The 26002-nt window shown below is 37.9% G+C and overlaps 3 protein-coding genes across 3 annotated transcripts in view; 1 reads left to right on the plus strand and 2 right to left on the minus strand.

The window, feature by feature from the left end:
- Positions 1-269: 269 nt before the first annotated feature.
- Positions 270-7634, minus strand: LOC120783865 (rano class II histocompatibility antigen, A beta chain-like). The gene is made up of 5 exons (XM_040117189.1): positions 7493-7634; positions 5506-5766; positions 2462-2746; positions 2138-2248; positions 270-1411 (listed from the first exon to the last, which is right to left on the minus strand). Exons 1-5 carry the CDS (start codon positions 7548-7550, stop codon positions 1386-1388), a joined length of 741 nt encoding a protein of 246 aa, XP_039973123.1. The 5' UTR covers positions 7551-7634; the 3' UTR covers positions 270-1385.
- Positions 7635-11746: 4112 nt separating this feature from the next.
- On the minus strand, positions 11747-13832 carry LOC120783864 (H-2 class II histocompatibility antigen, A-U alpha chain-like). Its single transcript, XM_040117188.1, has 5 exons — positions 13712-13832; positions 13224-13487; positions 12822-13103; positions 12590-12707; positions 11747-12212 (listed from the first exon to the last, which is right to left on the minus strand). The coding sequence occupies exons 1-5, from the start codon at positions 13788-13790 to the stop codon at positions 12203-12205; spliced, it is 753 nt and encodes a 250-aa protein (XP_039973122.1). The 5' UTR covers positions 13791-13832; the 3' UTR covers positions 11747-12202.
- Positions 13833-17563: 3731 nt separating this feature from the next.
- fam171a1 (family with sequence similarity 171 member A1) overlaps positions 17564-26002 on the plus strand; it is a 25410-nt gene continuing 16971 nt past the window's right edge. The window contains exon 1 of the mRNA XM_040117187.1: positions 17564-17992. Within this exon, the coding sequence (XP_039973121.1) occupies positions 17881-17992 (112 nt within the window). The 5' untranslated portion in view covers positions 17564-17880. The remainder of the gene's footprint in view (positions 17993-26002) is intronic.

The raw sequence follows: 26002 nt of genomic DNA on the forward strand, positions 1-26002 counted from the left end.
AATATCTTATCCTCAAATATCAACAAAGCTCGTAGTCTAATATTGATGATCTTAAAGACATCCAGAAAAACAAAAAATTCTGGTCAACTGGTCAAAATTATTGTTAGCAGATGACTGTTCATACATTCACGTTTCAGCAAGTATGCTAAAATGTAAAATATTTACTTCATTTTGAATCATACATCTGTATTTGTCAATACATTCTATGTAATCTAAAATAATAATCTAAAATATGAAAAATATGCACAACATAAAAATTAAAACATAAAAGTGCTGTACAGCAGTTTTAATCTCTTTTAAATTAATGAGATACATGGCAATGCTGGGAAAAAACCTAATCACACACGTTCAGCGCTGTGGGTGAAGGAGTTTATCTTTTTATTTAGAGTTGGTTCATTTCTTTTTTCATGGAGTGTCTTTGTTTTTCTTGATAATTCGTGGTGGTACTTGGATTAGACACACTGATCCTTTGTAGCTTTCGTTTATTATAATCTGGAGCCTGTGAGTTTATCTTTGTCCTCAAGATGCAGGATCCCAATGATCCACAGATCTCATGGGGCCTTTAAATGCTCCAAAGATAACTGATACATCCAGTGTATCCAGTGTATTGGATCATGTAATTATTATACCTTAAATTCATGAAAGAATTCAACTTATATATATATTTTTTTTTTCATGCATACAACTATTCCCAGCCTGAAAGGCCTTACAAGACACCATCAGTTAATAGAAACCAGAACCAAAGTGCTGCGGATACACTTTTGAACAATAAAAAAAACAACTTTCACAGTCAAATTTTTATACCTTCATTGTCTACAAAAAAATTGTAAATTACTGACAAATCCAAGTAATTACCAATTCAGTAGTCCATCTTGCCTTCTTCAGTTTAGTTGAGCCATTTCATGGAAAAATTATCTCTCTGAAATTATCATAATTTTTAAATTGCAAAAGGAAATGGGACTTACTGTGCACTTCACCCAAATCACACAGAATCCACAATCAGTTCTCCTACTGATTATTTTGGTAACAGCAGGACCAGCCCTATAAACGCAACTAAAGATCTTTGACTTGTAGTTAAACAAGATATTACATATGATTCATGGTCAAACTGATGTTTAATATGCATACATGTCTTTAATTTAGGCTTTGACAAGATTTTTTCAAACCAGTTTCCCTCAAACTTCAATAAAAGTTTACTTTTAAGAAGTAGATATACAGCATAAAAATCTCAAGTACTGAGTAAAGCTTTTCTGTCCACAGGGAACTTGTGATTTACTTAACCACATAAAAACCCTCTTACTTATTCTGTCCTCCGTCATTTCAGATTGGGTCATTTCACATTTTTGCTTGTATTACGAATACTTCAGCCAAAACAGCAGACTACCTTAACTTGTTGGCACCAATACCAGACCTAGAATAAAAACAAAAAGAAAAAGAGAGTCACACATTGTTAATTCTGAGTCGTAATAATTTGGTTGTTGAGAAGTGTTAAAATCTAGACAGTTTGTTTCCTTAGACGCTCTTGTCAAAACTACAAGTGTTACATTAACTGATAAATTTGATGGGGTTGACTTTTATGCTCTATGATTTAAAAAATAATGAAACAATAAATCTTCTTTGACAGAAATACATTGATTCGCATCTGTGAGTTTCACTTTAGACAACTCCCAACAGCGCTGCTGATCCTTTTCGTTTTTTGTGTTATTATTACCTCCGCCAAGGATGTTATATTTTCACCTGTGTCTGTTGGTTTGTTTGTAGGTTGGTTTGTCAGCAGGATTACACAAAAAGCACAGAGCCGATTCGCACCGCAGTTGGTGGAGGGATGTGACATGGGTCAGGGAAGAACCCATTGAATTTTGGGGCAAACCCAGATCATTTACTATGAATTAGAATTTTTTTTTCTGGTCCTGTGTGTGTTGTTTGACATAGACTTTGGCGGAGGAATGCGCTCTACTGAGTACCATTGTACTTAGTTCTTAAATTAACACGATTATACAAGTGACAGATAAAGTGACAGATTTTAACATGGCATATTTATCTCTACACACTTTTTGCCTCAACTACTAAAATTGGAGGCCTATAGATTTTGATTTTCTTTCTCTTTTTTCCCAGTTAGTTTGGTCCTGTCTCTCACCACTAATGTTCTTCTTGTAGTAAATCACCCCAGCAATTAAAAAGACCAGACCCAGCAGCAGCCCGGCTATCCCAACAGCAATCTTATTCCTCTGTGACTCAGGCATGGGGTCTGAAAAAAAACATTTATCACACACACAAATTTACATACTGTAAATTCATATCTGTTAAAAGTCTTCTATCATAACTAATCGAGTGAAGATTTTTCAGTTGAGTGTTTTTTTTTTATTGATAAGGATGAGGTTCACGAACAATTTTGCTGCGGTAACATTGGAATTAATACAATCTATCCTGTTTCGCCTCATACTTCCTGTCACTCTCTTACCCCAGTCATAAAGTCTGGGTTCCTTGAGGCTGGCGTGCTCCACCATACAGGTGATTTTCTCTCTGGGTCTGGGTGTGTACTCCAGAATGGAGTGGATCTGGTAGAGCCAATTCCCATTGGACAGCTCATCAGTGGACGTCACATCAGATGTCCACATCTTTCCGTCCCTCAGCCATGTCACTCTGATTTGTTTGGGATAAAAGTTGTACACACTGCAGATGAGCATGCTTGGATGTTGGCTGCTTGCTGCCTCAGCTGACCTCAGTCTGATGTCTGAGGGCTCGACTAGAAGAAAATAGACAAAACAGCTGATAAAATAACAGGTCTTTTATTAATCCACTTATTATGCACCAATAACGCTGACTGTCTGTAATGCTGTTGATTACAGCCTGATAATTACAGTGTAAAGAATTTGTTCATATGACATACCAATGAAATACTTACTGGGTGGTAATGACAGGTAGAAGGGAAGAAGTACAGGGAATAAAGAGTAAACAAATTTGGATTTAGGAGGGACCTAGAAATACAGTGCAATTTAGGCCAGTGTAAATTAAATATTTCAATAATTACTGGTTGATGACTTAGTAATTACTTAGTAAAAAATCCTTTAATATTAAGGTTAATATTACAATAACTGCAACATTTTGACTTTCATTATGCACACATAGAGGGAAACTGTAATAGCTGGAGAAATGTTCTTGGTGTCCCTTAAAGCGGCTTTAATCGTTATCTTTATAACAGCATACCTAGTAAAAATGTGCAGACAATGTGAAAGGGGTCACTCATAGTGATGAACCTACAGAGAGTTATCACCTTACAATATGTAATTGTCTGCCGCTAGGGGTCTCTCAATCAAAACAATAACAAAGATTACAATTAGGAAGTTAACATTCTTTCCATGTTATTTGTTGAGGAAGTTTATAATGGGAGATGAATTAGCTGCAGAGGTCTCCTCCTCTCCAGAACAGGTGATAAAAACCGGTAAAGGACGTCTCGGAGGGGCTGCGAGCATGAGCTGCCACTAACATTTACTCAGATTGTTTCTCTGATAACTTAAGATCCAGACATCCGATGTCTGAAATCCTTCATCCAGTTAAAATATATATTCAAAAATGACCAAGATCTAAAAAGTGTATTGTAAAAACATGACTTACAACTGGATAAAAAGTCAATTCTGACTGCTTCTGGCAGACAACCACAACGCTGATGCATGCGAGAAGGGGATATGACACCATTGACAGATGACCAAATGAAACGGACCGTTACCTTGATTAAAATTAGGGATTTCTCTAGGTTTTTAATTTTCTGCAAACATTTGGAATAATGTAAGTACACAACTCAACAAAATATATAACATAGGTATAGTTGATTATAGATATTTTAATGTGGAAAAGTTACATATTATACCTTTAAGGAGTTTTAGCTCATTTTTTAGCTGACCCGCCCACAACTTTACTCTTTTGGCTCATTCTCACTGCTCTCATAGTTTTCGGCCACAGCAGGCAGCTGTTTTCAGTTTAAAGGCTGTAAAAACCCACTGTACACTACCTGCACTCAGCACTAAACAGCAGACAGACACAGTTAACAACTAGCTAGTATACATAGTGGAGCATTAGAGCAGCTGAAGAGCAAGACGTGTCCCTCAGGAGTTTGTAGAGACCATACAAAGAACTAAAAGAGAGTGAATATTGGAGTAACAATCACGAGGTGGCCAGGAACACGAGTCCAAATTATTGATAAATGGTGGATTTGTAAGTAAGCTGTTTAGTAACGATTTCATCATATCAGCTTACAAAGTGATAACAATTTTATGCACAACTGTTGCTTTAAGAAACTGATGCATTCTAGTCATGAGGATGGTAGCAATGATGTTGCTTATGATTAAGCCTAAGGGCTTTCCTTTTTTCCTTATTTTCTTTTTTAATCCATCCTCTTTATTTTTGTAGTTACCGTTATCATTTATTGTCTTTATTATATATTATTTCCAATGTATTTTCCATGTCAGTCAGGCTTAATCAGCCTTATTCTGAAGCTTTGAACTTTGGTTCAGGAGCTGCACCAGTGGTTCGTTTGGACCAGTTCCACAGAGTAGAGTTTTACACATGACTAAATTAAAACTTCTACTTACGTAGAGATTAGTTGCTACTAAATATTTACACCCATTAACTGCCAGGTGTAAACGCTCTGTAGCTAACTGAACCAACTGACTAAAGGCTAATGTTAGCTTGCTAATATATGACCCATTTAGTGTGAAGAATAAAAGAGATAATATGGAATACGGTCGACGTATCTGACCTGAAACTTAATAAATGCTGCTTGATAAATGTTTAAATTAGATTTCAAAAAACAACACACTATACCTCAAATTACAAAACATCCACTAACTACCCACTAACTACCATAATCTGACATTTCCCTCTCATTTCTAAACTGTCTCAATACTACTTACTCTGAAGCACACAGATTTCTAACGTAAATAAAATAAAGTAATACCTACACTTACCAAAGATAATTCTTTTTTTGCCTCCAAAACTGGTAATTTTTGTTTTTTTTAGTTTTTCGCTCTTGATTGGACAGTACAACAGATATTTCCTTGCAATTGATATACACATACTATACTAAAGTCTTGACTTGTTAAGACATTTCTTATGTTTCAGTGGTGCAACCTGACTTAGTAAATCACTCGTTTTAAACTTGCTAGTAGTTACTAGGAACTTAGGAAGGACTCTACTTTCAAACAAAGTAGTGGATTTATGAATAGCTGGTGCAACACAGTCCAGTGCCACAAATCACAAGCAAACAAACAATATACCCCATTACTACATTGTAATTCAGTGAAAAAGGCATGAACAAAAAACAAACACAAAATTTTTGAAGAGGGACTTATTCTCTAACCTCTTATCTTTTTCCCCTGTACTTACATATTTGTCCTGCTATATATACCAAGTAAGCATTTTGATGATGCCACATACATACTAAATAAGTACACTGTAATTTGCAGGCTGTAAAATGAAGCATTATCAGAGTTTCAACTTTCAAATCACCTGGTCTTGAAAGGACATCGAATGCCAGTGGTATGTGGGTTTTGCATTTCTCTTCATTCTTTCTTTCTTGTTTCAGAAAAGCCAGGTTTTTGTTCAGGTCATCTGCAATTCTCTTTGTTTTTTCTGTGTAGCCAATAACTTTCCCCAAAGTGCTGTTATATTGGCCAAGAAGCACCTTATTGAAGTAGATTTGTTCCAGATAAACGGCTTCATGGGTGGAGGTGAACTGGCAACGAAGTAATCCGTATCCGAAGAGAGCACCTGTAGCATAAAGTAAACAAGCATTAAGTGATGTAGAAAGTCGCATTTTCTCATTTATGACATGATCACACATACTCTGTGTTTCAAACCTCGAATAATGTGCAGGAGCTCTTTTTATTTGTGTTGTAGCCATAGAGGTGGAAATCATGAATCACACTGCTGATTCGAATTCTCCATTCAGTTCAAAAAATTGTTGTACATGTAGTACATGTAATCAAGTACTGTATTTAAATACAATTCTGAGGTTCTTGAACTTTGAGTATTTTAATTTTATGCTACTTTATATGCCAACTACAAAAAATTTCAGAGGAAGATATTGAACTTTTTACTCCACTACATCAATCTGACAGTTGTAGTTACTAGTTACTCTGCAGTTGAAGATTTTACAAGGCATAAATACGAGGCATTGTTATTCAATAAGTGAAGCGTATGAAAGTTTGAGTGAAGTATCTCTCCCACAGTTGGTTACAATACTATTCATAAGTAATAATAATCCAATATTAGAAAAGAATGTTACTCTAACAAAGTCCATTTTGCTGTATTGTGAATACTTATAGTTTTATAATCGTACACTTTGCTGGCAATACCTACATACATCTAATAATTCAGTAATGCGGTGTATCTGCTTTTAGTCAACTTTAGTCAAAGATCTAACTACTTCTTCCACTGTTCGTTCCCTTTTTTTGTCGCACATTTTTGAATGTCGCATTATCATCCAAAGGCACTTCAATATGTACGGCAGTAAGTGAACGCCTCGCCGTTTAACAACAACAGTAAGTGAACGCATCAGTGTTCCGCGGAACTTCAGTAACCTACGTGTTAGGTCGGCGTCGTACGGGCAAGGTGAAGTATGTTTCCTCGCCGATACCAGTTTGCCCTTATCTTTACCCGAAACTAACCTTCACCTGATCCCAACCTGGTTCTACTTTATCGATTTGTCGCGGCGGTTTGCCGCGTGACCACATGAACCACAGTTAGGGAGACTACACAGAAAGTCTTTTTGTGTTTCTTTTTTTTACAGGTACCCATTACTCTGACCGCCACAACTCTTTACTACCAGAGAAACGGTATTTGACCAAGGTCTGACACAATAAACAACGTTTATGATTCTTCGTTAGCAAACTCGGTATAACCTCCTGTGATATTGCTAGCCATTTCCTCCGTTTAAGCTGCAGGTGGTAGCCGGCAGCAGCGGGTCTTGTGTCGAAGTCTGTTCCACCCTCGTGTAGAGTTTTTTTCCCCGCATGTTAAAATGTTTTTTTTGGTTTTTGTTTGTTGTTTTTTTTTGTTTCCCCCCTCCCCACGGTTATGGATAAGGTTCGGTTCAGGTTTAGTTACGGTGAAACGGGTATCGACAGGAAAACAGTCCTTGACACAACACTGGTATCGGAGGGAGCCGGTAGGCGACTCGGATCATCTTCATTTCAGTGGTACATTCAGTCTGATGCTAATCCAAGCTGTTAGTCAGCTCAGTACAAGCATTATATACAAGTTTAACAGTTCAACAGTCTAAAACCTCAGCTACCTAAAAGCTACTCATTCCACCAGCGTTAATTCAGTGATTCAGTGCAACCAGTTCACTTTAAATTGACTAATCGATTCATTCATATATGCACTGAGCACCTCAAAGCAGCAGCTGAATGTTTGGCTCTGCCCTGTCTGTATTATTTTTTTTCGAGCAGCAACACAAGTAAATAATGACAGATACTGTTTTAACGTTACTTACTTGCTCTTGAAAATAGCAAGAACACACACAGCAGTGAAGATAAGCTGTGAACGTGCATGGTATCAAACGAGAAAAGACAAAATGGGGAAAAAAAATTGGTCTCACACAGGAATCATGAGGAAGTGAAACAGCTGCAGCAGAGACTGACCGACATTTATTAAAGGTGTGGCACACATTTGTTTTCATATTTTTATGCTGGAATTGTACAGACAAATTGTACAAGCTTGGTTTAACAGACACCACTATCATTAAATTTCGTTTTTTCTATACTTTAGATTTTGCTCTGCATGTTACACGCCAGGCAGTTGTCAAGTGTTGGTGTTCTGGTCATCTGTAGGGACAACACTTTATTTTATTTTGTCCAATATATCATTTATTGAAATGTTTTATTATTTGATCTTAGTATTGACAGATTAATTGGTTAATTTTTAAAGTCATTTAATTAACCTTGAAAGATTTAAACAAGGGAAATGGTTGAATATATACTGGAAAATATGTAAAGGAGGAAAAGGGAAGTTTACGCAATATAATGTATTACATACAGTAGATATTATCATACCCCAGAAAGATTCCACAGAATGAACCTGATGAAGTATAATTTGTGTTGGAAATGAAAAATGGAACTGGGAACTTTCCTAGATTTTATATGGGGATTTAAATTAGTGAGTGAATGATCTGCAATCCAGTGCAGATCATTGTGCAAATTCACTGCGCTCCTTTTTGGCCAATCAGCTTACACTGTATGTTTTTGACCATTTCCATTTCCATCGAGCCTTTCGTCACGCCTTAACATTGTGAAAACTTATGGCGTTCAGCTCGGAGTATCATCTCCGGAGAAATGAAGGAAACGTGAAAAGGAGTTCCGTGAATCTGCACTCTTCCTCATTGCCCTTCCTCCACAACCGGATGTGTGTCACAGTAAACTGAAATTGGATGGTAAAAACTGAATTTGAATTGTGAAAACTGAATGTGGAAGTACGTAGAGAGTAGGATTTTCAGTGAGGAACAAATACAGTTTCAGAGTAAATGAATTCAATTTCATATTATTACATTCAGTTTCAAGTTTATTTGAATTCAGTTCCAAACTAATAAATTCAATTTCAAATGATGCTATTCAAATTCAGTTTTTTAATGCAATTCGAGTTGAGCAATACTAATTCAACTATAAATGATTCAGTTTCTAGTGACACATATTTCTGCCTATAGTCTGCACCAATGAAGTCTGCAGATTCCAAGATCTCTTGTAGACCTTTAAAGATCTGCTCTGCCAGCAGGAGACCTGACTTGTACATTTCAAGCAGCAACAGGCCCATCTTCCTCCGAGTGTTGCTGCTGCCCTCGAATGTCAACTCTACAGCAGACCTGACAAACACATGGAGGACAGAGGGGCAGGTTTGCTCTGCCATGCAGTGCAGGGCTTCTCTCAGGTTGCTTCTGTTCAGATATTTATCAATTACGACCTCAGAGAACGTCTCCATGGCCTCCTCTGTGAGTAAGGGCTTAACACGAGGAGAGCGAGTGGGCCCAGTCTTATCTTTCTTCAGCTGTAGCTGGCTGTCGCTTTCCTCACTCTTGTCCAGAGTCAGCTGTGACTTTCTATCCACAGTGAGCTCGGCCTGGGGGGCAGAGGCTGAGGCTGCATCCTCGGCCTTAGGAACTCTGCAGCCAGTTTGTCCTGAGGATTTTACAGGATCAGCTCGCTGCAAGGCTGAGGATTGGCTGTCAGTTCCCTTCCTATTCACCCAGGTCGGATCAGTCTCGGGCAACCAGTTTATCCGTCTCAAGTACACTGTGACCTTCAGCATGAGGGACACCCTGGATGATGTCTTCCCTTCCTTTCTAATGCCATCCATTCTCTGGAAGTACAAGTCCATGACCCACTTTGCTGTGATCACCTCGAGATCCTTGCCGATAGTACTGAAGAGCTCACACAGGTACTCCAGACACTCTTCATCTAGGTTGTATAAGAGTCTCTTGATACAGCTCTGCATGAAAGCCTCAATCCGAATGTTTGATTTGAAGAGCTCCCTCATAAACTTGATGATACTGACTGAGCGACGGGAAGCTTTGGCATCATCCAGCTGTTTCTTCAGTGGCTTGAGCTTTTCTTCCTTTTGATATATTACAAGGAAATGCACATATTTTACTGTGCTCTTTGTCAAGGTTAACACAAATTATTGGGAACAATTGTATTTTCATGAAGAAAAACTTTCATTCTTTTCTCTTAATGTTACATTTGTTTTATTTTAATCCCCCCCATTTAGAAAAACTTTGATATTCATGATAATATAAAAAAAACAACAACAACAACATATTTCTTGCTTACTTGACAGTCTACAGCCATCTCTGTCTCCTCTCAAAGACATTGTCTCTGCCATGGTTTTGTTCAAACTCAGCCTGGCAGCATCTCTGAGAATTTGGAAGATGACAACGGCTGTTGGGTCAGCTGTGGTTGGGACTTGGAACTGAAGAGAAGAAAACTATAGGGAAGCCTTGTTAAGACAAGTTCAACTCACATCTTTGGAAAACATTGTGATATTTGTATGGAAAGGAAAAATATTTAAAATAAAATCAAAATGATGTAAACAGTGATCGGCGTGTGCTGTTTATTTTCTCAATCTTGTCATGAGCATTGGAGACTAAAAATGAACTCGTAATTGGAGCAAATCAAATTCAGGGAAAAAGAAAGGAAGGTGATAAGAAAAATTATAAAAATTAGCACCCAGTCATCGATGGATCCCTGACCTTTGAGAGACAGTGGCATATGTTGGCATAGAGCACAGATGAGTTTGATCTGGGCATGGCACTCTTAAAAGATAAGGTTGAAAACTTCCTTCAAACTCTCATCTGTCTCCATTGTCAGCTCCTTCAGCTTTGTCGTTCAATCCTGAAATGTTTCAGGAGTCAGCCTTTTGAAAATGCTTTTAACACAGCTGATGATCTCCTTTGGCTTGGCCTGTTGGTCCTCCTCAAGTTCCTCAGCGGAAAATTTACCTTTACATTCCCTCTGTTTGGGCACCTTTTTCATCCTCCTCTTGTTTGGAGGAGGCTGAACAGTCTTGTAAAACAGCAGCCTCAGTCTGTTTGCAGTCTGTCTTCATCCTCCTCTGGGTGGATGAAAATCCAAAAGCAACGTTAACTTGTGGTTGCTCTTTAGAGAAGGCAGAATTCACAAAAACGAGAGGCTCAGTTAGAGTGAGTCCTCTCTTTATGCTCCACAGGTTTGATGAACTTTCATCTATTTTCTTCCTTGAGGAGGCTGAGAGCTCCACTAAAATAACACGTTCCCTTTCACTGAGCCTCATGTAGATCTGTGAAGGTTAACTTCATACTTTTCTGCACTTCTCCCGTCATGTTCTTTTGTGTTTGTTCTGTGTTTGTCTAACAAATGGAAGTTGTGTCGGACGGCACCCATCTTCGAACTCGGCCTTCATTTTGATGTCAGCTACACACCAGTGAAGTTTCGTGACTGCATCTTAAATGGTTGCGATGGTATTGCTGTAACAAAATTTGCCCTATGACATATAAACACTTGCGAAAGTACTCAAAACCGCCCCATGCGCTTAGCGGCCGGTGTACAGTCTCCCTTAGCTGCTGGTTGTGGCAACAGCTGAAAGTCCCCAAATGAATTGAATTTTATGTGACAGCTACAGTTACTAATATAGATAGAGAACAGTTGTGAAAAATATATTCAAATCATTAACTTAAGCAGAAGGAGAAATACCATACTGTAAAAAACCCAAGATTACAAGTGAAAGTCCTCTGAGCAAAATCATAACTGAGTTAAAGAAGGTAGGTGTCAGAAAAATGTACATAAAAGATCATAAAACGTGATCATTATGCGCAGAATATTATAGGTTCGGTTCAGGTTTAGAGTTATATTATTACGTACATTGTGTTATTGGATTGTCATTATTGATGCATTAATGTGTGAGCAGTATTTTAATTTTGTAGCTGGTGGAGGAGAAGTTAAGTTTTACTACCTTATGTACCGTTTGGGAATTTAATCTGTAGCAGTGCAGCATATTTTATAACATCATCATATGTTTGAATGTAAAGTTTAATCTGTAAAGTATTATAGTGGTCAGATAAAGGTAATAGAGTAAAAAGTTTAATATTTCCCTCTGAAATGTAGTGGAGTAGCAAAATACGTTAGCAGAAAATGGAAGTTAAGTACAAGTTCCTTAAAATTGTACTGAAGCACAATAAAGAATCAGAATCAGCTTTCATGATTAAGTGTGTTTATGCATACAAGGAATTTGACCCCAGTTTCCCAGGTACAGTTGAAGTCTTTATTTCAATACATTTTATATTACATGGTAATATTTGAATACACAACACTGCAATAACCTAGAAGGCACACTGAAACAGTGGTAAATAAATTATGAAGAAATTAAATAGTTACGTAAGTGTTACATACAAGATATGAGACCCTTTTACATTCAATGTGTTAATCTAAAACACTTCTTATGATAAAAAGTGGATTCCTGTAATCCCTGATATAATTGTAGATAGCACTGTTCCATAGCAAGAAGCTGCAGATGCAGACCTCTCGTAGCATCTCACTTTACTTTAGGCTTAAAAGTAAAGTATTATCGTTTCCATTTCTGTTCTTAATTTAAAGTTACTTTAGTCTGTGTTAAATTCTGTCTACATGTAAATTACATGTTGAAACACAGCCGATGCCCTTCCTCCACAAGCAGATGTGTTTCACAGTGAACTGAAATTGGATGGTGAAAACTGAATTTGAATTGTGAAAACTGAATGTGGAAGTATGTAGAGAGCAGGATTTTCAGTGAGTAACAAATACAGTTTCAGAGCAAATGAATTCAATTTCATATTATTTTTTCTTCTCTGTGTGCTCAGGAAATATTTTGTTTACAAAGGTGTCTGTAAATTTCCCACACTTAAACTTCACATTTAATTTGTTCTTGAATGAGCCATAAACAGGCCTGATATTCATACCTCTCTTGAAACCAACTCATGGACAATAAATGGCGCAAATTTGCATTGCACTCAAAAATTGTTTGCGTAAAATTCATATGTACAACCATCATCAATTTGATGCGTATAATCGCTCTAAGAATGAGAAATTACCTTCCATGGTGTCTTTTGACAAATAAAAATGTTCCAGCCGCGATCCCCAATAAGCCCAGAGTCAGACCCACTCCACAGAAAACATCTGGTCCATGACTTTGATGACTAAACTCAGGTTCTGCAGAGGACCGTGAGAAAAAACATGCATCATTACAGACACAAGGAATAATTTCACCAAAAAAAATCACTATTATTTTAACATTTAAGTGCATTTATAAGATAAAACAATCACCCCAGATCCTTGTTTTAGGCCTCTCCAGGGCTGAGTGCTCCACAGTGCAGCTGTAAATGTCCCCTTCACTTGGTATGAATGTCAGGGTTGAGAACTGGAAGAAGGTCTGATCATTATTGGGATAATATCGACTGATTGACACCCCGTCCAACACCGGACGGCCATTTTTAGTCCAGCTGACTTTGATGGAAGGTGGGTAGAAATGATTCACAAAGCAGATGAGGCTGTTTTCAACTCCCACCTGAACTTCTTCAGCAGAGTAGAGGGTACTCTCAGGGGGTTCTTTAGTGGGTTTAAAGACAAATAAAATCCCTCATCAGCATTTCAGCAATCACATCACCACAAAGATCAATGTTGAGGTTAATTTCCCTTTTTCTTACAGTAAGATAGTATACAGTTTACCTCTCTCTTCTGGTGGATTTTTCTCCTCTGCTATGAAGTATGCAACAATTGCTGAACACGTGTTCTTGGCTTTCATAGCATCATTATATACACCTATGTCCTCAAACATTTCCCTTGGGTCCAGCACGAGAAAAGTGGGCACAGTGTATACAAGCTCCTGTCTTTCAAAGTCCACGTACAAAATCTCTTCAGCATCAAATTCAATCTGCACCTCAGTTCTACCATTGTCAAAGCAGCCGATAACATAGACAACTTCATGGGCAACTGAAAAACAGTAAAGTGGAAATGAAGAAAATTATAAAGATATTGGTATAAAATTTTAAAGAAAAAAAAAAGCTATACTGAAGATTATTTTTGACAAGCAAGTGGCTTCTTCTTTCAGGCATTTGTATTTTTAAAATAAACTTTAAAAAGTCTCCTATTAATGTTAATATAAGTGTACTATTATTTTTTTACAACAAGGAAGTAGTAAATTAAAATTTATTTACTTTGTGAAAAGGCGCAGAAGGTGTTGAGTATCAGGATTATAGCAGCAGAGTGCCCGATTTCTGAGCAGGAGATCATCATCAGTCGAGATTCTCAGCATGAAACAAAAAGCTTTACTTCTGTTTCCTGTAAGAACCATACAGCACAATCACATGACCAGAACATGTGCTAAACAAAGCAACCAAAGGAAATAATGTGGTGGGTGGTGGCCCCACGGGGAGGGCCCCGCCCATTGGTAGTCTCTCTGTTACCAAGAGACTTTACCCCTTTTAAAAACAGGTGTGCCTAGCCAGCACTCCCTTTGTTTAAGCCTGGCAAAGGTGGCACATTCACAACTCTGAAAGAGAACATTATTATTTTGAGTGTAACCTTTAAAATTGTTCTCAAGACTTATTGAAATGAGCAAATTATAAATAGCAAAATGTAAAAAGAACAATTGATGTAAGAGCATATTTATTACAGTGAATAATGTTAAAAAGCTATAATTTTCTTAAGAGGACATATGAGGAAAATGCCTAACCTACTGAAAAACAAAATAAATCAAATCCCTGTCCTAAGATCTTGACCCTTGGCTGATCAACAATCCTGTATCCAGACAGTTATGATCACCAAAAGCACTGGAAAACTATAAAACTACATAAATCCTTATATAGAAATAAGAGCTAGATCACAGCTTCTGTGCTATGTAAATGCTGATTGTAACACAGCAGTTTAACCAGTTTACCTGCAGGAGAGAGATACCTTAAAGTTGGCAACTGGTGAGAAATGACAATGTAGATAAGTAAAGCTATTGTACCTGGATCATCATCCAAGAAATGTACAGTATGCGGAAAAATATTTTTACCATTTAGCCTTCTAGTATTGTTGTGGAGGGGTTACTTTCCACTTGGATTTTAAACATAATATTTAAAAGCAGTGGAGATCTTTATTCTTAAAAACCAGCCTCGCTTTTATTTTATCTGATAAAATCATACAATCTACAGAAGTGATTCCCAACCTTTTTGGCTTGTGAGCCTTTAGAGTGAAGCCAAGTACACTCGTGGCCCCTTTTTGCAGGTTGCATTTGTGTATTGCATAGTTATATGTAAATGAGTTGCAAGCAGTTCATTAAAAGTAATTGATTAATATGTGTAGTTTTTAGAAGCCACCATAGGTAAATTATCCAGTATTTTATTAAAAGCAAAGATTGGAGAAAAATCTGAAAAAAATTAACATAATTTTGTGAAGCAGAAATATTTTTTCTTTCTTTTCTTTCATATTTAATATCGTGGCGGGTCACAACCCCTAGCTTTGGAACTGCTAACCTATAGCACTGAAGGTTGTATTGTTTCTCAGCTAATTAAAATAAGCAATCCTCAACATCTTCTTTTTTTAAGAGAGTTTGTAATCACCCAGTAAGCACAGACTCAGATACTCTCAGTGTGCCCTGGCAGCATGTCAATGGGTCCTTCCATGTTTAAAGAGAAAATGAAACGAATAAAATCGCACTAATAAAATGGCACTGAAAAGCTTAAGGCACAAATGGCAACCTGGAGGCAGACAACACCAACTGCATGACCACTTTCTTTAAACTTTTGTTTACTGGAAATTCGAGTTTTGATTGGTTTATTGATATGAGCCATAAATACTCGAAATTGACATTTCATTTATTTTAGAGAAAACAGTCAAGACTGTGAGTAAGATGTTTGTTTATTCAAATAAATAATAAAAAGGTACAAAAAGGCAACTCGACATAGTAGCTTACACAAGAACAGGTAACATGATTTTATTTTACTAAATGTACTTTTTTTTTAAATTTCATGTAACAAAATTCCCACGTTAGGCTGCAGGGGATGCTGGAGGTCCATCATTTCTACCACATACCAGTGCTGAAATAAATCCAGACCTAATCTAATATTTTTGTGACACAAAGCTAGACTGTGACTCATCAGTTATACGGGATATGGTTCTTGTAAATGTTTATGGAAGAATAAGATCTAGTAAACTGTTTTTTTTTTAATCATTTCTCAACACATGTCCGTTTTAATAAATTTTAAGTAAATTCAGCTTTTTAGTTTTCATTGTCCGACCCATTTAAAAAAAATGTAAATGTGAGTTCTTCTGACTTGAAGTCTTGTGACTTAAAATGATAATATGAAAGAATGGACTGCTAAGTGTTCACTTAACTCAATAGTCCACCCACAGAGTTTTCACTTATGTTGCCTAATTAGAGTTCTTCTCAGGCATGTAAAGACTAGTTTATACATATATATCATAATAATGCATAAACTAGTCTTTACATGCCTGAAAAGAACTCTAATTTTTATTATTATTATTAATTATTATATATTGTGTTTTTAGACCTAGTTATAAAAACTAACAGTTAGGCCTACTTTACTTAAAATGAGTGCATCTGTAAGATACAACAATCACCCAAGATTCTTGTTTTAGGCTTCTCCAGGGCTGAGTGCTCCACAGTGCAGCAGTGGTTTTAGTTCTGGGGTCAGGGCCCTTAGAAATGATCATTTTATACATAATTTTTAAAGTGCAACATTTATTTTTTTGTTTTGTTTTTGTTTTGCTTTCTTTACGGAGTCTTTGCTTTTTTGTTTTGAATTACTAGATAACTGCACCTCTTAAGGCCTAAAACAGGGAAGAAGAATCTAAATTGGTTGACCTGGTTATTATCCATACAGATACGCAACCGGTGACGGGGGTGTCACAGGTAGAACCTGCTTCATTTTACCATTTATCGGCTGTATTGAAGGCTGTAAAAGGGACATTTCTCAGCATCTGCTGCTATGATAGTGTTAGTGCTCAACTAAGGTGCACAGCCAAGTTTACCATTAGGATGTCCTGGGTGTGGAGTCAAAAGCCTTTCAATCCAAGGGCATCTCAGTGGATCCTTTCATGTGCAAAGAGAAAATAAACATAATTTGGGTGAGTCACTAAATGCTATTCACAAATGGCAATCAAACAGCACAGGAACATTTTCTTTTAATTTATGTTTAATAAAAGTTGGAGTTTTGATTGATTTGATGAAGAGCAAATAGCTAATATAGTTGCTTTACATTTTAAAGGACATGGATGCTTTATATATATATATGGATGTTTTTCACAGCAGACGTTTTGACTTGTCATGATGGGAAAAACACAAGTGGTATTAACATTAATGCTGGCGCTGTTCTTTTCCGCTGTCACGGTGAGTCATGGCAGTTTGACGGTGAGCCAGCAGGCACTGAAAATGAAGCAGCTAAACGGAATTCGGCCATCAATAATTTTATTATTAAGACCTGCTTTTCTTACCGTGACATGTTAGTCTGCCTGCCATACAAACTGACTCACACCAGGTTATAATGTGTCAAAAGTGTTCATTTGACTCATAAAATTGTGAGAAATTCATATTGGATTCAGTTTTTTTTTTTTTTTTTGTAAAACCTTGGACAAACAGGACAGTTTGGAGATTGCCATCTCATTTTGTAGGAAGTGTGGTGTGAAGGCTGTAGCCTTACAGATGCAAGAGGTGGTAAAACTGAAACAGGGCTGCTGTCTAATAAAACAAACCATGACAAGTTAAAACAACAACAGACACAAAATAAAACAAATCCCCTATATTCCCCCCCAATATTTCATTTTTTTCCCAAAATGAATGGACAATTTTAATTTCAGATATATTGTAGTGAAACATGAAAATTTCTCAACATTTTGTGTTGTATCTTGCATGTTGTATTTACATTGAATCTAAGCAGTTTTGTTCTCTCAATTTAAACTACATTTCAACACATTTAAACTTTTCTAATATTATTTGGCCGGCAGGTGGCGCTGGAGGCCCGTGTTTGCTGGCGGTGCTGGCGGCGCTGGCGGCGCTGTGCGTGTGGAGGGAGCCGCCTGTTGGTGCTGTTCTGGGGCATGTGGCTCAGAGGAATGGGGCCGTCTTCCTCCCTGACCCTGGCCAGTCGATGAAAAAACCGACCGAGCGGTAAAAGGGTTGGGGATGCACAACGGGACAGAAGAGACGCAGCTTTACAGGCAAAAAATCAGGAATGCTGAAGCGGCTGAACATGGAGTGTGGCCTCCTTTGCGGAATAAACCTTTTGTACGCTGATGTGTCCGGCCAGTGAGTTAGTAAAAGCAAAAGATTTGGTTTCTACTTTGTGTTTTTTAACCGTTTGCGTTGACACACACATCTGCAATGATGCGGGCTGTGGACTGGAGCAGGACCGCTGCGATTGTACTCTGCCTTTTGGGATATCTTGTTTCCAAAGCTGTCACCAAGACATTTCCGGAGGACACAGCCACAGAAGGTAAAAGTACATGTAACGCGTTTGCCCACTCGCATTGTCCGAGAAAACTGCCCGTTAGCGGGCTATTTTGGTGGCTAATGGTGCCGCTAGCCAGCTCGGATGCTGATGTGACCTAAACTTAGCTAACGTTAGCGAGTTAGCTGGTGTCACACAGAGAGGGAGAGGGAGAGCACGAAAACTTCACCGTATCTGAAATGTTTGCAATAAAACCCGGTTCTCTGCACCTGAATAACACTTTAAACCAACACCCTTTCAAAGTGCCGTAGTCAAATGTGCGGAAAATAGGTTGTTAGTGACAGAAAACATGCGCTCATGTTGTCCGGATTAATTCGGCAGAGGAGCAAGAGTGGGTCCAGCTGCTGAGGTTTGTCATTTTTAGCGTTGCTACGTTTCAGAAAACGCTCTGCTTTCTCTCTCTCTTTGTATCCATCTGGCTAGACTGATCACCGTATACAGTGCACGCATAGCTTTCCTAGTCTACAGAGCTTGCACTGTTTATAAATTCAACATGGTGCTTTTTGGAAGGCGGGTGCTGGCTGTCTATGTGTCGATTTAAGGTCCTGGTTCAAACCATAATGACTGCGACCATCCGCCTTGCTCAGGTATCCCTTAGCAAGTAGATACAAACCAACAAAGTTAAACTTTAGAGGTGGCATTTCTGCCAGGGCTGCAACAGATTGTTTATTATCTAGTAATCTGCTGATTGATCATCTAGTCTATAAAATGTCAGAGTATAGTTAAAAATGCCTGTCATAATTTACCAGAACCGAAGCTAACATCTTCACAGTGCTTGTTTTTGTGCAGCTAACAGTCGTAAATCAAAAGCGACGCAGCAATTTTGGGGAATTTTGGCAATACAAATGACTTCAGCAGTTAGTTGATTATCAAAACAGTTGCCAATTAATTTGCTGTTAATATACTATCAAATGTCAGGATTTGATTGTTTTCTTATGTCATATAATATGTGTCAAATATGATAGTAAACTGTATATCTTTGGGTTTTGGACTATTGATTGAATAAAACAAGGTATCCAAAAAAAAATCACTTTAGGCTTTGGTAAACTTTAATATGCATTCTACTCTATTTTTTGACATAGAGAAAATTATTAATCAATGAAGTGAGAACATAATTACCATATTGATTGATAATCAAAATTATCATTATTTGCAACCATGAAGATAAACTTTATTGATGCTTGGCAGGCAAATTTAAGTGTAAAGTAAGCACTTCAGTACTTGTAAAGTGATCACTCAGAGAGAATGTCAGAAGCTCATTCACGTCTCTGTCAGGTGTCATGCACACAATTGAAAGAGAGGCATAAAGAGGTCTGCCTGCGGAGGGAAGGCCTGACCTTGTGCTCGTGGGGCAATACTGGTAACTCTCTTCTATGGAAAGTAGCTAAGGTTTGTCCGAAAAGTTGCTAGATTTGCTGCGAGGTGCTCTTTGAAAAAAATAGTTGCTAAAGGGGTTTGAAAAGTTGGTAAATCTAGCAACAAAGATGCTAAGTTGGCGACACTGCCTGTAAATGCCCCCAGATGTTGTGATAGAAACTGTTCGTCCCAGTTGATTTTGAAAGAGCAACGGCCATTGGGGAAACTCACATTCATGGTGTAACTTCAGCACAGTCATTCAGTCATGGACATTTGTACATTTGACATTTTCTAGGACTGGCCTTGCTGTTGCGGTTCAGCCAAAAAGACATTTATAGATATCACCTTTGACTCTGGGGAAACTTGGATAGACATTTGTCACTATTTCCCGATGTTTTTAGACCAATCAGTTAATCTATTAACCGGGAAAATAACTGGTGAAATTATTGAAAATTTGCTGGTCCTACACTATCAAATGTGAGAATTGTCTACTTTTGTTTGTCTGTAAATTGAATATTTTAGTGTTTTGGACTGCTGCTCAGACAAAACAAGACATCTGATGGTATAACCTTTGGCTCTAGGATATTGTGATGGGCATTTTTCCCAGTTTTCTGATGTTTAATAAACCGAATGATTAATTGATTAATTGTGGAAATAATCTGAAGATTAATCATTAATAATAATAATAATTAGTTGCAACCCTAATACACACTAAACAGAAAGTACACTAATCTACAAAATGTCTTGACACAACTTCCATCATAATAAATAAAGTGAGTAGAAGGAAGTTGCAATAAAAACAGGGATGTGATGAGTGAATATATTAATTTCCCCTCTGTCAAGTCTCTACCCCAAGTTTGTGGAGATTGGAGCAGAGCTGTGTCAGAGGGTATCCAGTCACCACAGCAGCAGACACATGCAAAGTTTGAAAGCCAGCATGAGTCACGATAATCTTTCGGCATGTCATTCCGTCACTCACTTCAAAGCTGCTCTCTCACAGTAGCTACTAAAGTGGAGCCACATCTGTTTTATCCTTCACTTTTATCTCTCACTTACATGCTCACATACTCAGTTGTCTGTGTTCGTTTACATTTATGGCCGACCCTCGTTTGGTTCTCAAACTACAACTATGTTTACAGTAGGAGTATGAATGCATGCAGAAACTGTCACTGTAAATTGGCAAGAGTTGGGGGGGAAAAAAAAAACACCGGACACCTATTTTGACTCTAAATTGTTGAGTTAGTTCATGATATTTTAAGACTTTGATTAGTTGAGGAGTTTTTGAAGTAGTTCTGCTTCAAGGCTAGTCATCAGGCATGAAAATCAGCTAAATTCGGAACAAGAAGCTCTGTCTAAGGTAAAAAAAAAAAAAAAAAGGTATAAATGCCTTGATAATTCACAAGATTGCAATGCTTTGAAGTCTGACTCAGCCTCTGTGTGCTCTCTGTTTTCTTTTTCTTTCTCTCTTTTTCTCTGGTGTTCACTTTGCCTCAGATTGACCTTCACTTGTCCCCAGGGGGGTGTGTTCAGGTCGATACTGAGGATTTCTCCTGGTCTGTCCAGCAGACAGTATGGATGAGTGGAGCCAGACAGACAATCTACCCGCAGATATAGATCTCACTCACATTACTGCTGCCCATAATAGGCATGGCATTGCATCTCCAACAGACAAATATTCGCTGAAGCTGGACAAGGGCTGCCAGGAAGTAGACCAATCAAATCATATTGTCACCAGCTAGCCAAGCTTAATTTTAATCATGAGATTCTGGTGTGACCGCCTACAGGAGTCCATTTTGGGGAGGATACAGCAGGTCATGAGAAACCTCTGCATTTAGGGACGGGGTCAACTAGCTCCTTAGCCAAAGAGCAGAACCAGTTATGGTAAATGGTGCAGTATTTAGACTGGGATATTTACTGAGGTAAGATAAAGAGAGTCCATGTGCTTTTTAGCCTGATGATGTAACCTAATTGCTGTGTCCCCTGCTGTGTTAATGGGATTGACTGGTACTATCTAATCTTACTTTTAATCCAGATGAGGGAAAATAGCAGGCTGAACACCTATTGATAGCCTGTTTCTTTGTTTATAATGGCAGCGGAGTCTGTGTGTGTATTTTTATTTTACCTTGTATCGTGTTTCTGGCTGTGACATGTTCAGCAGTTTTTTTTGTGATTTTGTTTGTCCCTTGTCTCTGTTGGTGATTCATACTCTATCTTGTCTAGTCATGTCTTTTTTTTTTTTTTTTTTTTTTTTTTCCTTTTTGTGTAAGATCAGCACGCTGAAACTCAGATGTTTGTTATTCATCCGAATGGTAAACAAATAGCTCCAGTCATTGTGTTTTCTTTTGCTGTGGCTGAGCAAGTTATTAATTCCAGAAACACAAACAACAGTCTGTTGGCGCTTAAGGTTGAAAAGGCATGCGTGGTGTAGTTCTCCTGGTCTTGCACACTGGATTGGATTGCTTTGTGTTTGTAGTTCTCTGATAAATTGATTGTTTGCTCGACAGGGAGGATGGGCGATATTGTGTTTATATAATATTATAAAATTTTTGCAGTAACAATAATCATAATGCTATGATTAAAATACAGAAAATACTTTGATAGTTTTATTATTCATTTACTTTATTATTAAAACAACTCTCTAGTGTTTTGGCTATTCAAGGCTGTGCCAGTGAAGTTTATCTGTTTTTATTGTTTAAACCTCGGCTCTTCCACTCTTTGCCCCATGATTTCTCCTCTAGTACTCAACTATGTATTTCTGCTTGAGATTATGAAATTGCCTCTTTTGCTGTTAGAGTCTTCTTGGGTAACTCTTTATGTTACAGGTCCCATATTTCTCCAGATAATGTCCTAGAAAACTCTCCTTATAATTTCCTAAAGATTAACTCATATTTAGCTGTAAATTACTAGGATCTTTCCAAGAAAGGCCCACACAATTTGGTAGTAATTACGAAAATTTGATATGAAAAATAATTGTTAACTGCTGACCCGCATGGAGTGTGTTTTTATTTTTTTGATCATCGCTAGTTTGAAACAAAACACTAGGGAATTTGCAGCTGAAAACTAAAGCATGGGATTCAACCAATATGCAGCATAAATGTCAGTTAAATGAATATTTACTAGTTACCATGTAGCTCTATAATGTGTGGCAGTTCAAAGTCATGAAGACTTAAAATTAAGAATATTTGTTAGTCTTTCTTGGACACTCAGATGGATAGTAATGTCAGTTTATGAACTGTTTTTCACTTACCTACTGTATAACTTTTTGAAAAATGATGAGGAAAGTTTCCAGGAAATTAGCTGGAAAATACGGGACCTTTTTTAAAAAAAAGCATTACCTCTTCTTACACAGCTTTAGAGCTGAAACAGTTAATCAATTAGTTATTTGACGGAAATTAATTAACTAATGAATTAAATCATTTAATCAGTCAGAAATGAAAAATATATGCAAGTTCCAGTTTCTCTGTTTTACATTATTATTATTGTTATTAACTCAATATTTTACTCAATACTCAAAGTTTTTCACTGTTGGTCAGACAAAACAAGACATTTATAGACGTCCCCTTGGGCTTGTGATAGACATTTAGTACTGTTCATTTTGACACAAAACAATTAATCAGAGAAAAAATTAAGAGTGCCCAGATGTTACTGTTGTTTGTTTAAGATCTCACCTTTTAATAATCAAACAAATTCCACACTAGCGAGGTGAAATTGCTACTTATACAGTTGAGCTGGTAGCAATGTCCTTTTTGCTCTGAGCTATGCTTGTTGCTGCTGTATGTAAAATCATGATACAAATACTGTACATCAGCTTATCACAATCATTTAAATCAGGATAGTAGAGCCAAAACAGTTAGTCGCTTTATCAACTTCGTTATTACGCGCATTTTTCACTATTATCTGGCATTTAGATGCAAAATAAATTGAGTAACTGAGAAAATAATCAGCAGATTTATTGATAATGAAAGTAATTGTTACCTGCAACCCTACATGATATAGTTTTATCATTAGTGATGAGATATCATGATGTCATATGGTATTTAAATTGTATATCAAGAAAAAATACCAACCTTTTGCCAGTTGCAGCTTGTAAATTGTGTGTTTGTCTGTTTAATGTCATTATGATTTGAATGCTCAGGGTTTCTTCACTGGCATCACTTTGACCTCCAGTATCTTGTGACAAAGCACTGATTCTAATGAGCAGTAGGCACTAGTGTGACTGCAACTTAAATACTAAGTGCTGTGTGCAAGCAACCTTTCCACTTAGCCGCATGTGCAGAAAGCATCTGTTTCCCCCTCCTCTATTTGGAAGAACACCAAACCCCTTCACACACCCAGTGGAGGCCAGCCATACCATTCATTTCCAGTTTATCACACCTTACTTTTATGGGGCACAAATGTTTTGCCTCTGTGTCTCTTCTGATTAATCCACCAAACATGCATTAATTCAAGCTGTAGTGGGCTGAAAAACATTCACACACTCATTCTGTCCACACTGCTTTCTCCTCTTGGGTGTATCTCTTTCTACTTGGATACAAACACACACAACCACCCTGCTGCTTTGGCTGCTGTTGCCTGAGATAATTGGTCTGAGATCACAGCATCAGCCAGGCAGAACTCTCTTTGATGCCTTTATCCTCCATATGGTACTCGATACACACACAGATAAGGGGTCACTACAGTGAGAAGCAGTTATAGAGATACTGGTTTGGCTGCTGAATCGAAGTCTTTCGTCATTATTCAGGCCGACCATCTTCCTCTCTCCTGTGTGTCGGAGAAGAGAGGAGACTCCTAGCTTGTTTAACAATGATGTCACCACAGTACTGATTTATTGGATGAGGACTGGGAGGGGACTGTTGCATTTGTGTGTGCGTGCATGTCAGTCTGGCATCTCCCAGGGGAGTTCTTTTAAAGTGAGCGCAGCTGGTACCCCTAACAACATATCAGTGGGGGTGGGACAGGAAGTGAGGTCATGATCTCTCCAGCGAACACACGCTACATCTTGATGCAGTGGGGAGTTTCTGTCAAGGGAAAGTCCAGCCTTCTTTTCTTCTCCTCTGTGACAGTACAAATGTAATAAAGGGGAGGAATGAAGTGAAGGGTCAGAGCAGATCTTCACACCAGACCTCTCAGGGTAATGAAGTGTTTGGTATGAGACTGACACGTTGGCTTGCCAAACCTCCCCGCCTACAAAGCACCATATAACGTCCAGCCATGCAAAGGTATCATTTGGTGCACAGCTCCGTTTTTAAGTGGAGCCTGCACTCAGGCTGAACTTACCAGATATTGTCAGAGTGGTTCCTCCCTGACCGCAGGATCCCTGAGTGTGTGTGTGTGTGTGTGTGTGGGGGGGGGTGTTAGGATTAGTCTAGCCAGGGGTATGTATGTGTTAGCGTGTGTGTCACGGAGGGTGGGGTTACAAGAAAGAGTTACGATGAAATTCGGTTGCACTGAGTATGGGGGAGGTGGGCATGTTTACGTCAAGGGAGAGGGAGGTGGAAACTCTTTCAGCCTTAATTGAAAGGTCACCAGGGGTCAGCCAAGCAGCCAGTGATCAAACAGGGCCCACGTTGTCATGTGTCCAAAAACAGAGAGACAGCGTGGGTTTGTGCGGTTGTGAAATGATACTGTTTTTGTACCAAGTTTGTTTTTATCTTACCTTTGGGATATGAAGCTGAAATAGACTTATTGTTTGTATTTCAGCTTGTGATATAATGAACCTCTCAGTGTTTGAGCTGCCTGTTTCTACCCAAATCTACTTTAACCTCTGCGGGGTGGTTCATAGATGTTTGCATGTGTAAAAGCCTTTTTTTGAATATAGCATTTTTTACCTGGCTGTGTCCCTAATGCCTGCATGGAAGTTTAAAATTCTTAAGTGTCAATTAAAACCCATTTACAGTGTGCAATTTTGGGTTGTACCAGACAAAAGGTGACACTTGTCAGCTAAACGTAATGAATTTTTTTGCAGGACAACAGCTGATTTAGGGTTCGGACAATCAAATACAACCAGCTTGAAAATTCTGACAGTGTCCAAAATTTATGAACGAATTCTCACAGTTTGACTCCTGCTACAACACACATTTACAAACAGGAAAGGATGCAGAATAAACTGGTATTAATACACAGTGTAAACAATTATCTAAAACTCATTTTGCAAAATCGGCATGTCATTCTGCCATCTTTTCCCTGGCTGCAGCCAGTATTACACCATATAGTGTGACCACCATAAAGTGTGGCCTTGTTGAACCTTGATAGATCTTTTTATTGTTATTCTGTCTCTAAAAAAGGTGAGAGAAATGCCAACTACCCCATAATTACTGGGTGCAGCAGTTATTTTTAAATTTCATTGTAAAGGTCAACAGAAGCAAAGCAGAGTGAAGGTCACAATTGCTGACTATTCAACCAACAGCCCAAAATCAACTAACTAAAAAGTATTACTAGATAAACAAAATAGTTGCAGGTTAATTTCCTGTCGATCGACTAGATGATTAATTGATTAATGTTTAGCAGTCTGTTTTTTTTCTCTTTACAGCGTAGCACTATGAGGCATTCGTTGGACCATCTAAAACGGTTCAGAATTGATACGTACAGTCACACAGTTTGTGACCAAGATTTAATTAGACCAATATTAGTGTGAGCCTT

This window comes from Xiphias gladius, chromosome 22, assembly GCF_016859285.1.
Source record: "Xiphias gladius isolate SHS-SW01 ecotype Sanya breed wild chromosome 22, ASM1685928v1, whole genome shotgun sequence".
In the NCBI taxonomy this organism is placed as follows: Eukaryota; Metazoa; Chordata; class Actinopteri; order Istiophoriformes; family Xiphiidae; genus Xiphias; species Xiphias gladius.